At 32.2% G+C, this 16,935-nt stretch overlaps 1 protein-coding gene across 1 annotated transcript; it reads left to right on the top strand.

Moving 5' to 3' along the window:
• The first annotated feature begins 315 nt into the window (after positions 1-315).
• On the top strand, positions 316-6,003 carry LOC131653844 (GATA transcription factor 11-like). The gene is made up of 3 exons (XM_058924146.1): positions 316-515; positions 864-1,121; positions 4,217-6,003. The coding sequence occupies exons 1-3, from the start codon at positions 507-509 to the stop codon at positions 4,931-4,933; spliced, it is 984 nt and encodes a 327-aa protein (XP_058780129.1). The 5' UTR covers positions 316-506; the 3' UTR covers positions 4,934-6,003.
• The last annotated feature ends 10,932 nt before the right edge of the window (positions 6,004-16,935 follow it).

The raw sequence follows: 16,935 nt of genomic DNA, 5'->3' as shown, positions 1-16,935 counted from the left end.
TATTAAATTATAATAAATTTACACCGACATTTCTTTATATATGAAAATATTTTAAGAAATAATATCATAATATAACATATTGTTACAAGATGTCATTCATGAACAATATGTAAATAAATTTCATTTTAAACTTACATCTGACTAAATAAACTAATACTATTTTTATAACTTACATTATAAAATTCTTTAAAATTATTTATGTAACATTAAATACATTTATAATTAAATGTTTACAAATTAAAAATGTTAATTTATAAATATTGATATTGCCAAAATGTTTTATAATATTTATTTATTTAAGTCACGAGAGTATAATGAGGTGTTTCACATAGTAGCAGCGCCAGCCATGGAGAAAAACAAAACCTAATTTACCAAACTCTCACACAAACATTTTCCTTTCTTTTCTCCATTTCTAACATCTTTCCTCTCTCTCTTCTCTCAATTTCTTCTCCAGATTCTCCTCCAATTCACTGCAATGTACTCAATTTCATCACTCATCCACTACTATGCCTGAGGTTAATTTCAACCCCTTTTACCCCCTTATCATTTAACACACACTATATAGATATTGCATGCATTTTTTCTTCAATTTATTCTTCTGGGTATTTTTGTAATTCTATAAATGGTGGAAATTGATAAAAAAGGATGGATTTTTATTGTTTTTGCCTAAATTTACAATGTGTGAAATTTAACTGTGACATGTAATTTACGTTGTTTTACATGGTTATACAAAATTGGGTCTGATTAGATAGTGTTTTTATAGTATAAAGTTTGAATTTTTAGGTGATTTGAACCAATGAATTATAGTTTGTTACTTTTGTTGTAATGAAGTGATAATGTGTGATTGATGGCATTTGTAACAGGATATTCCTAACATGAAGGACTCTTGGTTTTTTGACAAGAATTTTAATGGATTGTCGGATGAGATTTTCGATGAGCTTCATTTTTTTGATTTTCCGTTAGAAGATGTTGAGACTAATCCCGTTGAAGAAGATTGGAGTGCTCGATTTCAAAGCATTGATGAGCCGTGTTTTGATGCTTTTTCAGTGACACCAGTGGGATTGTGTGGCAAAACTAAAAATGAAAATCTCCAAGTTGGGAATGGCTTCTCTGCTGCTCCTGTGAGTATTCTGTTTGTAGTTTTGATACTTTTTTTGATGTATTTCGCTTCTGTTAGTAGTTGTATACATTTGAAGTTGCGACTAGATGATTATACTTCAATGATACTTAACTACATATAACGTTTTATTACGTGACGCTGAAACAACATGGATTCGCCGGCATTAAGGATGCAATTATGATTTATCCATATTTTTTGAAGTTCAGTTTCTGACCGTGGCTGTTTTCTTCGAGATTATCCATGCTTATGAATGAATTGTTTCAGACCTTTAGTCGGAAATGCTAATGCTGTTGCTTAGACTGCTAGAAACTTGTAGTTGGATTTTCCACAGCTGTCTTCTTGGTACTTGGGCAACTATGAGTTTTTACAATTAGAATTTTTGTATGACCAGTGACAGACTAAAGTAAATTTGAATGGTGTCAGCTTGGAAATTTGTCGGAGTGACAGAAAAATATCATAACCAAACTACTTAATGGATAAAAAGAAGGGACAAGTAGTGTTATCAAATAGCGGTGCCATGGCCGCTATGGCGGATATACATGGCGGTTTTTGGGCTCGCCATGGCCGCTATGGCGGATATACATGGTGGTTTTTTCGGGCTCGCCGCAATGGTAAATATCGTCTGATATTGCAGGTTTTTCCGCCATAATCTGTTATAACGGCGCTGCAAAGCAGCCAGTATGGCGTGATTTTGGCTACCATGGACCACCCCATCCGCCATCAACAACACTATTGTAGAATGAACATGGTATGATTTAGGAGAATGTGAGTGAAAGAAATGGATGTTTCATGTTTTAGAGATTCAGTTTTCACGCCTTTCGCATAATAGGAAGGATTACTGAGCAAATTTAATTGCCTACCCAATGGCGGATCCAAAATCCTAGGTAGGTGGGGACAATTTATTAAAAAATAGTAATTGCTATTATACACATGAAGATATAGGTCGCCTACCTTTTTCTCGATCTTTTTAATCTATTCTATCTCATCCTTATCTTCCTATTTTTCATCATCCTTCTCTCTCGTTTATAGTCTAAATGATCCGTGCCATTCACGGAAAAAAGGCATGGCATCTGTTTAATTAAATTCAAACCATATCAGTAATAGATTAATAATAACAAATTATATCACAGGAAATCAAATCAAATCCATAATGGTCTTCACCACCGTTATCAAATATCCGCCATTGCAGCGCTATTGTGGATATACATGGTGGTTTTTGGGCTCGCCGCGATGATAAATTTTGCCCGATATTGCAGATTTTCCCGCCATAATCCACAATAACAGTGTCGCAAATCGGCCGGTATGGCGGGATTTTGGCTCTCTGCCATAAACCGCCATCCGCCATCGACAACACTGTTCTCACAATGCTAGAACCATTGCAAAAAACCATAAGTAAATTTTTTTTCTATTTAATAAAACATAGTATATTGTTGAAATCAAGCTGTAAAGGAAAAGATAAGATACCTGTTCAGATCAAATTAAAAGTTGCAATGCGAGATGTATGAAGGGCAGGTGCCTTGATTGTGCACGGTGAAAGATACAATGAGATTGGAAATTGAGAACAACGGCAGTGGTAAGGAGTTTCGGGGTGACAACTGGGAATTTGCGATGCGAGATGTACGATGTGATGGTGCCTTGGTTGCTCACGGTGAAAGATGCAAAGGGATTGGAAATTGAGAGCCGCGGTAAAGGGTTTCAGCAAAACACAATTGGGGAATACAAGATGGTTTTGGTCTAGAAGTTGAAAAACCTTAGTAATAATATTAAAAAAAAATCATAACAGCGCAGAGGGTTCAAATATAAAAAGACTCGTAATAGCGTGTGTAGTTTTTAATTGATGCACTTGTTCCGCGACTAGTAACACACTGACTGCGGTGGTACGGAGAATTCCCTCGGAAGATATTGTTTACTCGTTATCAGCTGTAACAGGAAATCACCATAGAACATATTATAGTGGAAAAATTGTAAGAAAGGTTCACTTGTTTCATCTGTTACTGACCTAAGCTGTCCTGGAGTTGCTGCTATTATTCTGTCTATACTTTGCAGCCTTGATACACCTAAAGTTGAAACTTTTCAGGGGTTTCACGACAAAGGGAGGAAGCTTTGAGTTATCTCTTTCCTCCCCATTCATTTTGCCGAAACTTCTTCTCATGGTATACATTTTTGGATCACATTAGAAGGCTTTAAAAAAGAAAAAAGATGACAAAAATAACAGAAACAGAAATAAAATGATATAGGTTGGTAAATGAGTCGTTTGGTTAATTTTTAGTTGTGTAATCGTGAAAAATTATCAATAGTTAATGTTTGGTTCTCAGATTTAAAATTGTTTTCATTACGACCCATAAATTTTATTCAATTAATTTGTATTTTTTAAAGAGGTCTAATAACATGAACAGTATATATATTAGTTTTCACCGCGTAAATTTCTAAGTCTCAGGTCCTAACAACAGCTCGGTGCTCATACCTTATAATTTTAGGAGTGTTGCTCTGTAAAAGTGAGAAAATTTCTGGCAAATATATCTGAACAATCATGAAGTTTGCAAATGTTTGGTTATTTTGGATGATGAATAGAGGGTATGCAGAAAATATGTAAAACATGCTTCATTAAGTAGTAGATGATTAGATGAACGTGTCGTGTATGATAGTATTGAGTAAATGGTGGGATCCTGTAATAAATAACTGGCCCCTTGCACCAAACAATTTCTGTTTCTGGTCAAATTTAAATTGAACAAACATCTTCCGTCTGGTAAGGTGGCTAAAACTAGATTTGGAAAATGGTTAAGTTTCAAGTCTCTTTAGTCACACACTTTCTTAGAGTTCGACACTATATTATCAATTGTTGCAAACTGAAACTGTAGTAAGATGGAAGTTCGACTTAGTTTTCTTGTTCCCGAATCCCAATTACGATGATTTGACTTGACAGAATTTGATAATTGATAAGTATAGTATAGTATATGATTGCACATTTTTTTAGCAAAGTAGCATATCATCTAGATTCCTCTTTTTATTATTGATTTAAATAATCATATCCGTTGATATTGCATCTGTTTTTTATATTTCGTTTTCCGTTGGTTTGATGGTAACTTGGCACTGCAGTGTAACGAAATTTCCTCAATGAAAGAAGTGGCAAAGACTGTTGGACCAACATATGGAAAAACTATTCCCAATCAGGATGCCTCTTTATATGGAAAAACTATTCCTAACCAGGACGCCTCTTTCTATGAAAAGAAAGTTTTGCTTCAATACAGCCCAGTTTCTGTTTTCGAAGGCAGTAGTGGTGCTTCCTCAGTTGAGAATTCCACCTTTGACCTGCCCGTCTTCCCAATAAAGCGCCCTCGAAGTAAACGCCGGCGTCCCTCAAAGTCAAATCCTGTATTTTCATTTTCTTTCATACCGAATTCACCGACATTGCAAAAACATTATAAAACACATGTCTCTAAGAAACAGAGAAAAAAGGACGTCTACGTGCCCTCAGGCGATGCTGATACGGGATCTCAAGAGTCAGTTACCTTCAGAAAATGCACGCATTGCGAGATCACAAAGACTCCACAATGGAGAGAGGGACCTAACGGTCCCAAAACGCTCTGCAATGCTTGTGGTGTTCGGTACAGGTCAGGCCGCCTCTATCCTGAATACCGTCCAGCAAACAGCCCCACTTTTGTAGAATCAGTTCACTCAAACTGTCACAAGAAGGTTCTCGAGATGCGAGGCGGCAGTCTCATCAAAGGAGGTGCTGCTAGAAGCTGTTCTACGTCGCTGCCATCAACTCTTCCCGGAAACTCGGTAGGACAGCATTATCATGGAACTTATTGAAGACCAAATGGTACTATACTAGTACCAGACATGATCCTATTTTGTCTATTGTTATATTACTTAGCAACATTTGTTAAATTAATGTAAATTGATTGTTAAAATAAACTAGTAGTTGCAGCAGATCAGTGATTAGTCCTTTTGTTAGGCATTGAGGAAACAATGTGTTGAAAAGTTGGAGAGGTTGAGAAAGGTATGTTAATGTAGAGATGTCTAATTGGATGGATGGCATGACATGGCATGGCATGGCATGACATGGAAGTAAGGTTATATACATTATGGCTGAAGTAGAGACAGGAATCCTTTGCATTACTTGCTGCATGTGCTATGAGGACATGAAGTCAAAGGATTAATTAAAGGCAAGGACAATGTCTCACATGTATTGTAACATGGCACAGAGAAATTATAGTGGAAGAGCACATGCATTGCTATTCCATATGCTGGAATGATGTCTTTCCAGATTACAGATAGCTTCAACTTGGGTTTTGTTATTTACCCTTTATAAACAGGTTATTAGAATTTGTATTTTAGTTTGAACTATAGTTTGTTTTACTATTTTTGTTATGATTTTAATGTGTATTTTGTACTTTATATTTTATACATTTTTAATATTTTTTGTTTTTGTTTTATTGAGTAAGGTAGGTAAGGTTTGTTACCTTTTCCATTTTAACTGTTTTTTTTTTCTTCTTCTTTTCATACTATGAACAGCATATTGAAATTTTCATGTGAATGAGCAATTAAAGATTAAACCATCATCTGTTTACTATTTGTTGTTGGCTATGAAGCACGGACACCCCTAAAACGACCCCGACACTGACACGGCGACACCGTTAATAATTTGAAAAAATGAATAAATTGAATGTAATTGTAAGTGTCGGTGCAGGTGTCCGGCATCGACACGGACACGGACACGCCTGATTTTAGAGGTGTCGGTGCTTCATAGGTTGTTGGGCTCTTTGGATGGTTTTAATGATGATTGCTTGTGATACCATTTGTTCCAACTGTCTAGCTTTCACTTTCTTGCCTTTAGATTCTAGTGCTTATGATGATGTTGTTGATAGTCCTTCTCTAATCTCTCAATTGTTCCATCTTAAAGTATCTATAAACATCACTCTTGCTAATGGTTCTAAGGCACACATTTCTAATATTTGTCAAGTTTCATCTTTTTTTCATGTATATCCTTCAATTATATGTTATTTGTGTGCATTCTTTGTAATTTGATCTTGTTCTGGACCGGCAAGAGATCCAACGGCCGCGGTCCATAGAAAGTAACAATTGGTCTAGATATTTGCAGCGTAGGAATATTACCATGAAGATCAAAATTGATTGAATTTAAAATAGAATATTACCATGAAGATCAAAATTGATTGAATTTAAAATAGAATGATTAATTTCATAAATTAGATAAAATAAAATTGAGGGACATATATATATTAAGTATTTAATGAATCTAAAAAGGTGAAATTTGCTTAAATTCGTCTATCAGCCAAAATTCTTCTATCAGCCAATTTTAGCTTACATTTCACTTGATTTAATTTTTAAATGTAAAAGAAATATATATTTTAGCTAATATATATGTAGATGTTAATGATTGGCTTCATTTTGTGGTAAAACATCCCTGTGTGGTCTGATGTCTTGACTGATGTCATGATATGCTTTTTGTAGTGTTCTGCTGGATTTGAATGTTTAAGCTAATACATGATTTAGTTGGGTTTCATGCTGGATGTTGTGACATCAGTATTTGACAACAATGGCTATGTTTCCTTATTTATCTCAGGCTATAATTTAGGAAAATATCAATTTAGTGCTGAGTGGATATCAGTAGAAAGCCTCATCTACAGCATATGTGTTAACACCCTGATTATTATGTGGAAATTAGGTTAACTCAGTTAACCCTAATTTGTGTTTGTTAGGCCCAATGCCCATGCTCTGCCTATAAGAAGATTGGTAATCCTACTTGAAGAAGCAGAGATTTTTACGTGAAGAATTCAGTGTGCTGCATTATGTGCGTTAGGGTTATTGTTCTTAGTGTTCTATTGTGAGCCAGGCAATTGTCACTTTGATAATTGTATTGGAGTAGAGTGTTTTTGAATTGTAATTGTTGTGTCACTCTAAGCTTTTAAGCACGAGTGCTGTGTCACTTGATTGAAGCTTTTAAGCAAGATCAAGATTTGTTTGAAGTGTGTCTTCAAGTTGAATTTACTTGTGTCTGTTTGTTTTTTTATCACTGCTCTGATTGAGGGGGAGTGAGTAGGAACTCAGGTCTAGTATTAGATTGAGATTGTATTGGGTAGGTCTTAAGTGAGGGGTGTAAACTGGTAGTTTAGCTCTGAATTAATACTCCTTATAATGGATTTCCTTCCTGGCTTGGTAGCCCCTAGAGTAGGTGTTGTGGTACACCGAACTGGGTAAACAATTATATGCGTTCCTTACTGTTATTGTTTAATTATTGTTTAATTTAATAATCTGTTAAGTATGTCATAACATCCGATACGACATCGATCCTCTGTTACTAGAATTTTCAATATAGTATTTAGAATAATACTCCCATATATTACACAATTATTAGTGTTTTTTTTGTACATCTAAATTTATGTTAGGAGAATACTTAAGGTAATCTATGGATTATTGCCACACTCTTGTGAAAATACAATAATACTCTTAAATTTCGAAGATGTATCTTCATATGCACTTCAACTTAAGACATTTTTGAATCAAGCTTTTAGTCAATGGAAAAAAATTATAGAAATGCATTTATGTGTACATTACAGAGACGCATCTCTAGACGCTGTTTGTTTAAAAACGCGTCAGAACCATTTCTCTTTCCTTACTTTAAAAAAAATAGTCTCAAGTTTCTCAAACTCTCTTAACTCTCATTCTCACAAAATCATTCGACCAACTTCAAAATTTCTTGCATCAATATCAACTCCATCAAAGAGCTCACATTTTCTCAAAATCACTCAACCAACTTTAAAGCTTGTAAGTTTTTTTCTTTTTTCTAAACTTTTTTGAATTTGTGTATAAATTTGTAAAAATTGATGATTAGGTAATGAAATAGGTAGTTAAACATGTTATGTAAATGAGAAACATGTTTATAGGTAGTTTTATTGATCATTGCGTTATTTTTGATATTTTGGGAATTGCATTCTCGTCATTGACGTTGACTTGAGTTATAGAAAATTCCATAAATGCATCTCTGGAATTTTCCGTTTTGACTATTCAGAAACTAGAGATGCATCTCCGTATTTTTTCAGTGCATTCTTTTGGCAATTTTTGCTTGAACTCATTGTGTTTCATATATTTGAGTGTAACGCTCGTGTGATTTACTTACAAGTATTATGGCTGATAGGCAAAATCGATTGAGGCGCGAAAAAAATTGTACAACATGCATTGGTTCAGAGGGAAACGAGTCAACCATCACATACTTCTGTTACCTCTAGCTCGATTGATGTAGAGGATTCAGCTTCTGGGGCTCATGTATCTCTGTCTTCTTCTTCCCGTATGATACGAGTCTCACCTAATCATGCATCTCTGCCTCCATCTTTCTGCGGGCGACAAGTTTCACCTATTCAACCACCCGAGACAACATAGGTACCCGAGTCACCAAAGGTACCTCCGGCACTAGAGGTACATGAGGTACCACAAGCACAAGAGGAATTTAAGGCATCCCAGGCACATTAGGCACCTGAGGAGTTTGGAGGAGGCCCGTCAAACTTGTCACTGCTGCCTTTTTATCAGAACCATATTGCCAGACATGACGGGACGGAGAGGTAAAACTTAGTTGGATTCATTATTTGTAAATCATGTTTGTTATAATATTAAAAGTTTCTAATGATGATTTATTTTTACCTGAAGGATCGTGATGCCCTAAAATTATTCTACCATGGTCGAAAGATTACTAGCCTGCAACAGCCTAATGAGTAGTGGTTTCAGAATGTTTTGCGGCTATATGGGATGAAAGGCTTGTGCAATACCATTTATGTTATGGTTAACCATGGTATTCTTGTTGTATGCATTTGTAGAGAGATGACACACAGAGATGTCATCATTTCATCTTCCACATGGTGAGATGTTTATCACACTGAACGATGTCTTATGTTTGCTGCATCTTTCGATTAAGAGGAAACTTTTAGATCATAGGAAGATTAACATAGATGATGCACTGGAGATGATGGTATCCTATCAGAGAGTTAACCTAGAGGATTCCATGAAGGATTTTGAAGCCACCCTAGGGTGCCATGCTATGTTTCCATTCCCAAAGAGGTTGTGTACATAGGAGCTGCTTAGAGCATAGTAGGTTGCTAGTGATGACGAGCCAGATGTGCAGCATAAAGCATACACTATGAGAGCATACCTGTTGTATTTGATTGATACTGTAATTTTAATGGACAAGAGTGCCACTTATGTGTATGTCATCTACCTGTGATACTTTAATGGACAAGAGTGTCACTTATGTGTATGGTCTACTTGTACTCTAAGTTATCCGAAGGTTGTATATGGAAGACCAAACAAGTGATAGGCAACATCACATCCTTGACGATAATATTTATTGGTCTTTTAGTGTTTTTGTGTCATTTTCATAACATTTTTGTAACGCCATTAGTAATGATTAATATGTTCCATTTTCTGGCTTGGATCCTCCAACACTTCCGACCCATATCCGGTTGGTCATGTGTCCCGACCTACATTAAGGATATGCCACGTGCTTCTTCATTCGCACCGCTCATAAGGAACCATGCGACAGAGCCATACCAAGTGTTATCTTGATCACATACACTTTCATACGTACGTCGATCACTGTTTGACGTGTCCCTATGACGATATAGTCTTATACTCTGGATGGTTGGCTTATGGTTCACGTGTGACATATCTTCATTTACGTGAGTGCTTCATGTGACGGTTCGGCTGTATGCAGTATATTTCTAGAGACCTTTCTGTGTCTGCTCCTCCCGCTATGACACATAGAAATATGGATGCCATATTTGATGACTATCTTAATTATCTGGTTTTGGAGGAGACACATGGTACCATAGCTTCTTGTGACTGTAGCTACGCAGACTGTTACATATGGCGGCTCTTCAGGATGTCACATCCTTACATGATGCAAGATGCTTCTAGAGATCCACCGTGGAAGCTCATCAGGAGATACTTGAGGAGGAGCAATCTAGGACAAATCATGTTATTAATGTGTTGCCTAAATGTCACATTATCCTGGAGATTGGGCAATCAAGTATTAACAGAAGTAGGGGTGTTCACGGTGTGGTTTGAGAGATTTTAAAGTGAAAAGTCATCCAATCCGCAAGAGAAAAGTGTGCGGTTCAGTTTGGATTGATTGTCTTTTAGAAATAAAACCGAATCAAACCAAACCAATACGCTTTGGGTTGGTGCGATTGATTCAGTTTTTTACAAAAAAATTATTGAGCCATACATATACATATAGATGACAACATAGCTTTGTATTTAGTCATTTATGCACTATCAAATAAAAATGAAATTCATCATATTTGGACAATAATTTTCCATTTAATATACAAAAATAAGATTAAAGAACAATAGAATAAAAAACATAAAATAGTAGCATAAAACTATTTAAAAAAACATTATAATGCAACATAAAAAATAAAGGAGATGAAAGATTAGAGAAGATGAAAAAGAAAGAGCAAATGAGAGGAGATTAGAGAAGAAAAGGTGGATTAAAAAGTAATTGGAAGAGAGAACAGTAGAATAAAATAAGAAGATGAAAAAGAAAAAACATAAGAGATGAGAGACTAGAGAAGAAGAGGTGAGATGCACATGGAAAAGAAGATGAGAAGAAGGCATGATATTGCTAGGAGAGGTTTGAGAAAACTTAGACATAAACCTTAAGTGTGAACAAGAGAAAATCATTAGTAATTGTAAAGTTAACGCATAATAGGTTTGTGTTTGGGTTGAATGTGGATTAAGGGAAATTTGGGTCGTAACATAATGTAATGTGGTTTGGTTTAGTTCGGTTTGGGAAATACAAAACGTAAACTGAATCGAACTGCGTGATTTTGTTAAAAAAAAATTACCCAAACACATTCAAACCAAAAGCGGTTTTTTGTGATTTCGGTTTGGTTTGATTCAATTAGCGGTTTTCTATTGAGTCGGTTTGGTTTTGAAAACCCCTGGACAGAGAACACTTTCTGGATGACTCTAAGGCCAGGGACATTGTAGATGCCATGATGGCAAAGGCACATGAGACACTACAATACATGAGGCAGCATAGGAACAGGGGGTCCCGAGTCCGTCATACTCAATAGTTTATAGTATTTGTACTATGGATTTATTATCGATTATATTTTATTTTGACTTATTTCGACCTCATTGTGTACTCTAGATTTATTACTTTATATATGTCATCTTCTTTATATATTTCGACCAAAAACTTTAAATATTTGATACTGGAAAATTCAAATTTTCCGTGGGTAGTTAGAATATATTGGAAATTTTGAAATTTCCAGTAATTGAAAAAAAATTCTAAAAATTTAAAATTTCCGATAATACTGCTGTTTATGTTTTTTCTCTTTTTTTTTTTTTTTTTTTTTTTAAACAATTTTGACCCCCATCTCATACTTTTACACTTAAAATTAATGATATTATCCACTTTTTAAACAACAAATCACTTGTGAAATATAACAAAATCATATATATAAATCTATTATTGAACTTTGTAGATAAAAATATAAGTTAAAAAATAAAAAATCTCATCGATTTTATATAAAAGAAAACATGAGAGGTGAATTAAAACAATTTGAATTTACAATATGTAGGCTAATTATATATATATATATATATATATATATATATATATATATATATATATATATATATATATATATATATATATATATATATATATATATATATAATATTGTCATACATATAGGCATAAAAAACAAACTACAATAACTTCCTATACATGTCTTTCCCACATATGCTGATTTCCATGCTTTTGCATCATCAGTACAACTTTGTCTCCAACGGTCATTGACGGGAGGCAATGGACAATCAAGTTTCTACTTTACTTGAACCCAATAATTATAGTTGACAAAACCAACAATAACAATTGAGCGCGTACTCGTATACATAGGTGGAGGTAAGATAAGGAGAAAATTTGATGTTAAGTTGGGAAAATAACACAACACTGTATTTATAAGCATTTAACCTTGGAATAGATCTCATTTGGAATAGATCTCAGCCTAAACGGACATTTAACCTTGATGTTATAAATGCCATTAACCTTGATATTATAAATGCCATTAAAAGAATTAGTGGTTTCAGATGCATTTCTTCTTTTGTAATTTCCTCCTCTTTCCCACTTCATAATTAATTTATTCTTCTTCCTTTGCATTCCATTTGCAGAATCAGAACGAACAGTAACAACAATAATACCATATTGTTTATCAACAGATTGCGCCCATGCTAAAACATTTGATCGGGAGTTAAAAATTTGTCAGTTGAAACATATGATTATTAAACATTATCAATTTCCTAAATGATGGAAAATAATTAAAATTGCATTATTTCAATATGAAACATATCGTAATTGTGGTGAAGGACTCTGTATAATCTGTACATGAATCCCTAGAAGAAGTTGCCGACTTTGGACCACACATATACAAAACTTCATCTGCAGATATATCAGAAATTTCAAGTTTCTGTGAAATTTCCGGTATTCTAAAAATTTGAAATTTCCGGTATTTCATAAATTTGAAATTTCCAATTAAGTATTTCATCTTGAAAATTCTTGAGATTTCCGTTATATTTCCAAAAATTTTGAAATCGCCCCGAACAGTAGGTAAATCGCTCCGAAAAATTTGAAATTACTAGTAAATCGTAATCGGAAATTTTTCAAACTCAAACAATTTCTGATAAACGAACAATGTTCGTATCGGAGATTTTGTTTTGCTTACCCGAAATTTTAATTTTCACCCTACATCAATAATAAAAAAAATTGAAAGATGTAAATTTTTTAAAAATAATAATATCATAGGCATTTTCGAAATAAAAAAATTGAAGAAGAGCCAGATTTTATATGTGATGTGAGGTGGTAAGTAAAATTCTCGAATAGTGAAGATGTTGATCCAATACAAATTTGAATTATACTAGTTGGGCCAATATATAGGGCTAGTCTCAGTTCTACTAATACTAATTGAATGTGACAATTTCACGCCCACACAATTATATTTAGAGAAAATGGGTGATGCACTGACAGTGTAAAAGATTTTTACACTGTCAATCAATCACAACCATGAATCAGGATAAATCAGACTTTAATTTTTAAAAAAATTATATGACATGGCAAAACGATTTGTTTCTATTGGATGACAGTGTAAAACTTTTTTACACTGTCAGTGCACTACTTTTAACCTCTTATATTTATATTTATATTTTAAGAAAAACATAAAAAGCTAAAATACCGTTCATTCTAATAAATTAAAAACAGTTTTAAATTAAAAAAATCACATATCACCCTGTATGATAAATTATCAGAATTTTATACAAATAATTCAGTGGGAAGATTTACACAAAATCTTTTGCTTTTTAGACCTTCTAGTAAAAAAATTGAAAACAAAATTAAGAGTATTCATTGATTCGGACAAATTCGAACTAAATCAGAGTTCAAATTAAACTACAGTATTTGAATGGGGTAATTTTTCAGTTCGGGCAAAAATCGAACTAAACAAATATAATTTAATGACAATTAGTTCGAACATCGAATTTTTAATTTTTTACCTGCAAATCCGTCTACCCGAACCAACCATAAATAGTTGTCTTGAAAAAATACTATTAAACATTCGAGTTCAAGAAGAAACAAATTATGCCGTTTTAATTTGTTATTAGAAAATTATTAGTATATTGTGTTAATCGAGCTACAAAACACGTTCATTATCATACTAACTCAAGTAACTAATTATAGATTGAAAAAAAATTACATTGAAAAAAATTGATGTTAGATGTTATTCTTGTTATATATTTTTGAATCTATTATGGAAAAATTGCTAGTCTAGTATTTATAATTGAACACTATTAATATTATATTTTTTTATATTAGTATGAAAAATTAATTTTCGTAAAAAAGTTATTTTTTTATAAATATTTTTGCATTTTTTTAATCTGTCCGATCAATCCAACCCAAACAAATCCGTTGTTTCTCGGATTGATTTGGGCTTTATCGAAAATATTTACAAATTCAATCCAAATCAATCCATATAATTTTAATCGATTTGAATATCAAATTTTCTCAAAATCAAACCAAATCGGTGAGCAAACACCCCTAAACAAAATTAACATACAATAAAAAATAAATTCTAATTCAAAAAATTAATTTTATCACGCTATCAACAACACTCTTCACATATGAAATTGATTTTACTTATATAGGCCTATCACTGTTCAATTAAAAAATTCGATTTAAATATTTATATAATAAATTTGTTTTTGATTTTTTTTTAATTTAATTTTAATTTTGTTTGTTGAGAATGAAGTGTGAGTGTGGATAATAGTCTCACATTGAAAATGTGTGTGGTGACTTGAACATATATATATATATATATATATATATATATATATATATATATATATATATATATATATATATATATATATATATATATATATATATATATATATATATAGTGGGAGAACCCACTCACCTATCACCTTAAGAGTGTGTTTGGATGAAATATTTTAATGAGGTAATGTAATGTTTTGAGGAAATTTAAAATGATTTGCGCAAAATTTATTGTTTGGATACAAAATTGAAGAATTGTTAAAATGATGGAAATTTATGGAGTATTTCATCAAAGTTAAATTTAATCATTTTGAAATGACACCAAAAACTAAAGAATTTAAAATTCCTTCGTACTTCATAAAATGTATTTGTTACTACTATTTCTTCAAAATTTGCAAATTAGTCCTCATATTTTTCAAAATTACAAAATTGACCATAATTTTTTTTTAAAAATTGCAAATTGGTCCTTAATAATTTTTAAAATTTATATTTTGGTCCTTCAAATTTTTAAAAATTGCAATTTGGTCCCTACTTTTCAATTTTTTAATTTGGTCAAAAAATTATATTTTATAAAAAATAACCCAAAAAATCTAACAATGAATTACCTTAATACTTCATCCAAACAAAATAATTTAAAATTGAATGATTTGAATTGCTTTGAATTTTAAATTCCTTTAAAATTTTCAATTACCTCATCCAAACACACTCTAAGGTTTTAGGTGGAGAAGTGGTGTCTCTCCCACAAAGATGTGTTGCTAAAAGGAATGTCCCAAAAATTAACAATGCTCCCGAACTCGACCCTCCCCCAATGTTGCACTAACATTATTCACTTATACTAATAGATAAAATTCACATTAATAGTCAATTTCGCAATACCATAATTTTTACATATTCAAATATATAAACATTAATCCCTGAAAGTTTATAGCAACTCATAAGTTAGAGTTGTTTGTGCAACGAACTTGATTAGGATTTCTTTTCTCCTCTATAAGGCTTTGCTTGGTTTGAGAGAAGTAGTGTAGAGAGAGTTAAAGAAGAGAGAAGTAGAAGAGAAATGCAACACTTCTCTTGCTTGGTATGAAGAGAAGTTGGAAAGAGAGAATAAATATTAATAGGACCCACGCCTTTTTCATTTCTTCTCTCACACGAGAAGAAAACAAGAAGAGAGAAGTCTAACTTTTTGCCATTTACCCAATTAACCTTGCATTAATTATACTTGTATCAATTTTGTTTTCTTTCAATAATCAATTGCATATGCACTTATGTAGCTTAAATAAATAATATAGCTTAAATAAATAATATACGTTTATATAATGTACGTTATATTTGAAAATTAATTTTAAACATATAATATATATTTTTCAAATTAAAATAAATAATTTATAGTTAAATAAGTTGAATAAAATTAATTAATTATTTAAATAAATCATCTTATTAATAAATTTAAGTATTAAATCTAGTAGTATAAATTTATTTAATTTATTATTTTAACTAAAATAATTGTATGTTTAATTTTTTTAAATTAAGGGTTCTTTTGTCATTTCAAAAAGAATTATACTTTTCTCTTTTAAACTTCTATTCAATCAAACAAGAGAAAAGAGAGAGCTTCTCTATTTCTTCAACATTTCTCTCATACCAATCAATACTTCAAATATATCATATTTCTCTTCTTTTTCTCTCTTTACATACTCTCTCTTACATATTTCTCTCTTTACAACTTCTCTCCTTTGCCAAACACACCCTAATGATCTGTTTGGAATAAGAGAAAGAAAATAAGAACGAGAGAAGTAGGGAAGAGAGAAACAACTTCTCTTGCATGGAATTGAAGAGAAACGAAAAAGAGAAATTAAATTCATGTGGGACCCATGTCTTTTTAACTTCTCTCATACTTGCGAAGAAAGTGAAGGAAGAAAGAATGATTTCACTTTTACCCTTGTAATTAACATCAATTTTTAATAAACACTGGACACAATAAAAATCAGAAATTTATAGATATGAAACTTGAAAGTTGTGATTTTTCAAACATGGATAATATTATAAAGTTTTTGGTAGAAATCAACAAGATAAGTTTTGATAAAATTTAAGTAACTACATATCTTTAAGGAGGAGGAGCAAGTTTTTTTGTTTTGGATATGGTGGGACGGTAGGTTGGTGGGGGTGGAGAGTAGTGGTAAGTTTTTAATAAAGTAATGAAAGTTATTAAAATTCATTATTAGTGTTCTCTGCAAATCTATTAATTAATCATTAAATTTATCATTTTAAATAATTTGAATTAAGGAGAATAATCTAGTTAATTTTTTTGGGAGCAATAATCTAGTTAATTAAACCAAGTAATAAGTAATTTAATAAATCAATATTTTGTTGTAGCTAAAAGATTAAATTAATTTTAATATATTTTTTAAAATATAGGGGTATTATTGTACTTTCAAACATAATCAACATTTCCTTCTTTACTATTTCTTTTTTTTTT

Source organism: Vicia villosa, linkage group LG2 (genome assembly GCF_029867415.1).
Source record: "Vicia villosa cultivar HV-30 ecotype Madison, WI linkage group LG2, Vvil1.0, whole genome shotgun sequence".
Taxonomy (NCBI): Eukaryota; Viridiplantae; Streptophyta; class Magnoliopsida; order Fabales; family Fabaceae; genus Vicia; species Vicia villosa.
The sequence above is the reverse complement of the archived record's forward strand: the minus strand, read 5'-3'. Positions and strand labels throughout refer to the sequence as shown.

Excerpts from the sequence above, each read along its gene's own strand:
- LOC131653844 (XM_058924146.1), top strand. Across the intron at positions 1,122-4,216 it reads ATGGCTTCTCTGCTGCTCCT|TGTAACGAAATTTCCTCAAT; the intron begins GTGAGTATTCTG and ends TTGGCACTGCAG.